This window comes from Amphimedon queenslandica, unplaced genomic scaffold (assembly GCF_000090795.2).
Source record: "Amphimedon queenslandica unplaced genomic scaffold, v1.1 AMPQUscaffold_2698_Cont25300, whole genome shotgun sequence".
Classification (NCBI taxonomy): domain Eukaryota; kingdom Metazoa; phylum Porifera; class Demospongiae; order Haplosclerida; family Niphatidae; genus Amphimedon; species Amphimedon queenslandica.
Genome location: NW_003556967.1, coordinates 1 through 1,325, shown reverse-complemented (window position 1 = coordinate 1,325; position 1,325 = coordinate 1). Strand labels below are relative to the sequence as shown.

General features: G+C 33.5%; 1 protein-coding gene across 1 annotated transcript; it reads right to left on the bottom strand.

Moving 5' to 3' along the window:
• On the bottom strand, window positions 1-1,319 carry LOC109593142 (uncharacterized). Its single transcript, XM_020008362.1, has 4 exons — window positions 677-1,319; window positions 524-577; window positions 185-475; window positions 1-133 (listed from the first exon to the last, which is right to left on the bottom strand). Exons 1-4 carry the CDS (start codon window positions 1,305-1,307, stop codon window positions 117-119), a joined length of 993 nt encoding a protein of 330 aa, XP_019863921.1. The 5' UTR covers window positions 1,308-1,319; the 3' UTR covers window positions 1-116.
• Between the last annotated feature and the right edge of the window lie 6 nt (window positions 1,320-1,325).

Below are 1,325 nucleotides of genomic sequence, written 5' to 3'. Positions count from 1 at the left end.
TTTTTGAAATAAACAGGCATATAAGAAAAATCACACAAACAATGTATTTAAGTCAAATTCAAAGCACACAAGAACTAATAAGTTATTTGATGGTGCAGTTGATAATGTTAGCAAGATCAATCTGTTTTACTCTCTATAATGGTATCATAAAATGTCAGTTACTAATAAAATTAGTTTAACTTACGTTCCAATTCATTCACTATATCAGTGATTTGTTTCTCTCCAAGTTCTTTCAATGCTGAGCACACGTCATTTAGATATGCTTCAGGATTAGGCTGGGCATCAAGAGTAGTCTGTATTACAAGTACTAGCTTGGCAGCTTTTTTTGAGTCAATATCATGACCAGTAATCATTTCATCATGTAGCCCCTGTGTTATCAGTTTTTTAGCATTAAGTTTCCCTGATACTGCAATCAGACAAGATAATATGACACCTGCAAGTCTATCAGAAACATTTCTAAACCGGTCAGAAGCACCTAAATTGTATCAGATTAAAGTATGCTATTTATTATTAATTTATTTACTTAATTTTAATCTACGTTTTTTAGTAGGTGGATCTTCTAATGATGCTTTGGTTCCTAAGAAATGTAATATTAAAATTTTGAATAAATTAAAAGTAATGCCAATACATCAATGGTGGTACTCCATCAGAATACTCTTCATTGTGCATTACTAACCTGGACTGGATGATTGACAATCACTAAACCAGCACCTGTAGCTGTTATCATCACCTTGTAATACTTTACAGTGTGATCGACATTGAGTACATCTGGTTGAAGACAAATCTTCTTTGACAATGCAGTAACATCGTTTATTTTTTCTGGGGCACTTGAATGCAAAGATATGGTTTTTACCAACTTTGAGATCATTGTTACTTTTTTTGATAGCATCCATAACTAATTCTCGAATTTGTGGACAAAATTCTTTGCAATCGTAAAAACGTATTTCGATATGCGTATAGCGATTGATGATATCAATGGTATACTCTTCGTTGAAAACCCGGAGTGACATGGCATCATGATATCTATAGAATTCTGTTTCATCATCTGAATCTGGATCAGGAGCAAATTGTACAATATTCTTTTTCTCTAAAAGGTGTACAATGGTTAAAGGAAATAATCCTTGTGGGATGGCTAGAGTTTTTGTGCCACCATTTTGAATCTCCCATGCTATGAGAAGCGGTTGTATTTCTGTTGGGGCAGGATTGAGCTTTTTACAAGATTGTAAAGCACAGGGAAAAAAATAGCTTCCTTCTTTTCTATTTTTTGCTTCAGCAATGATATGGAGGTGTCTTAGAAGCTTGATCATGTGAGATGATTTAAAATC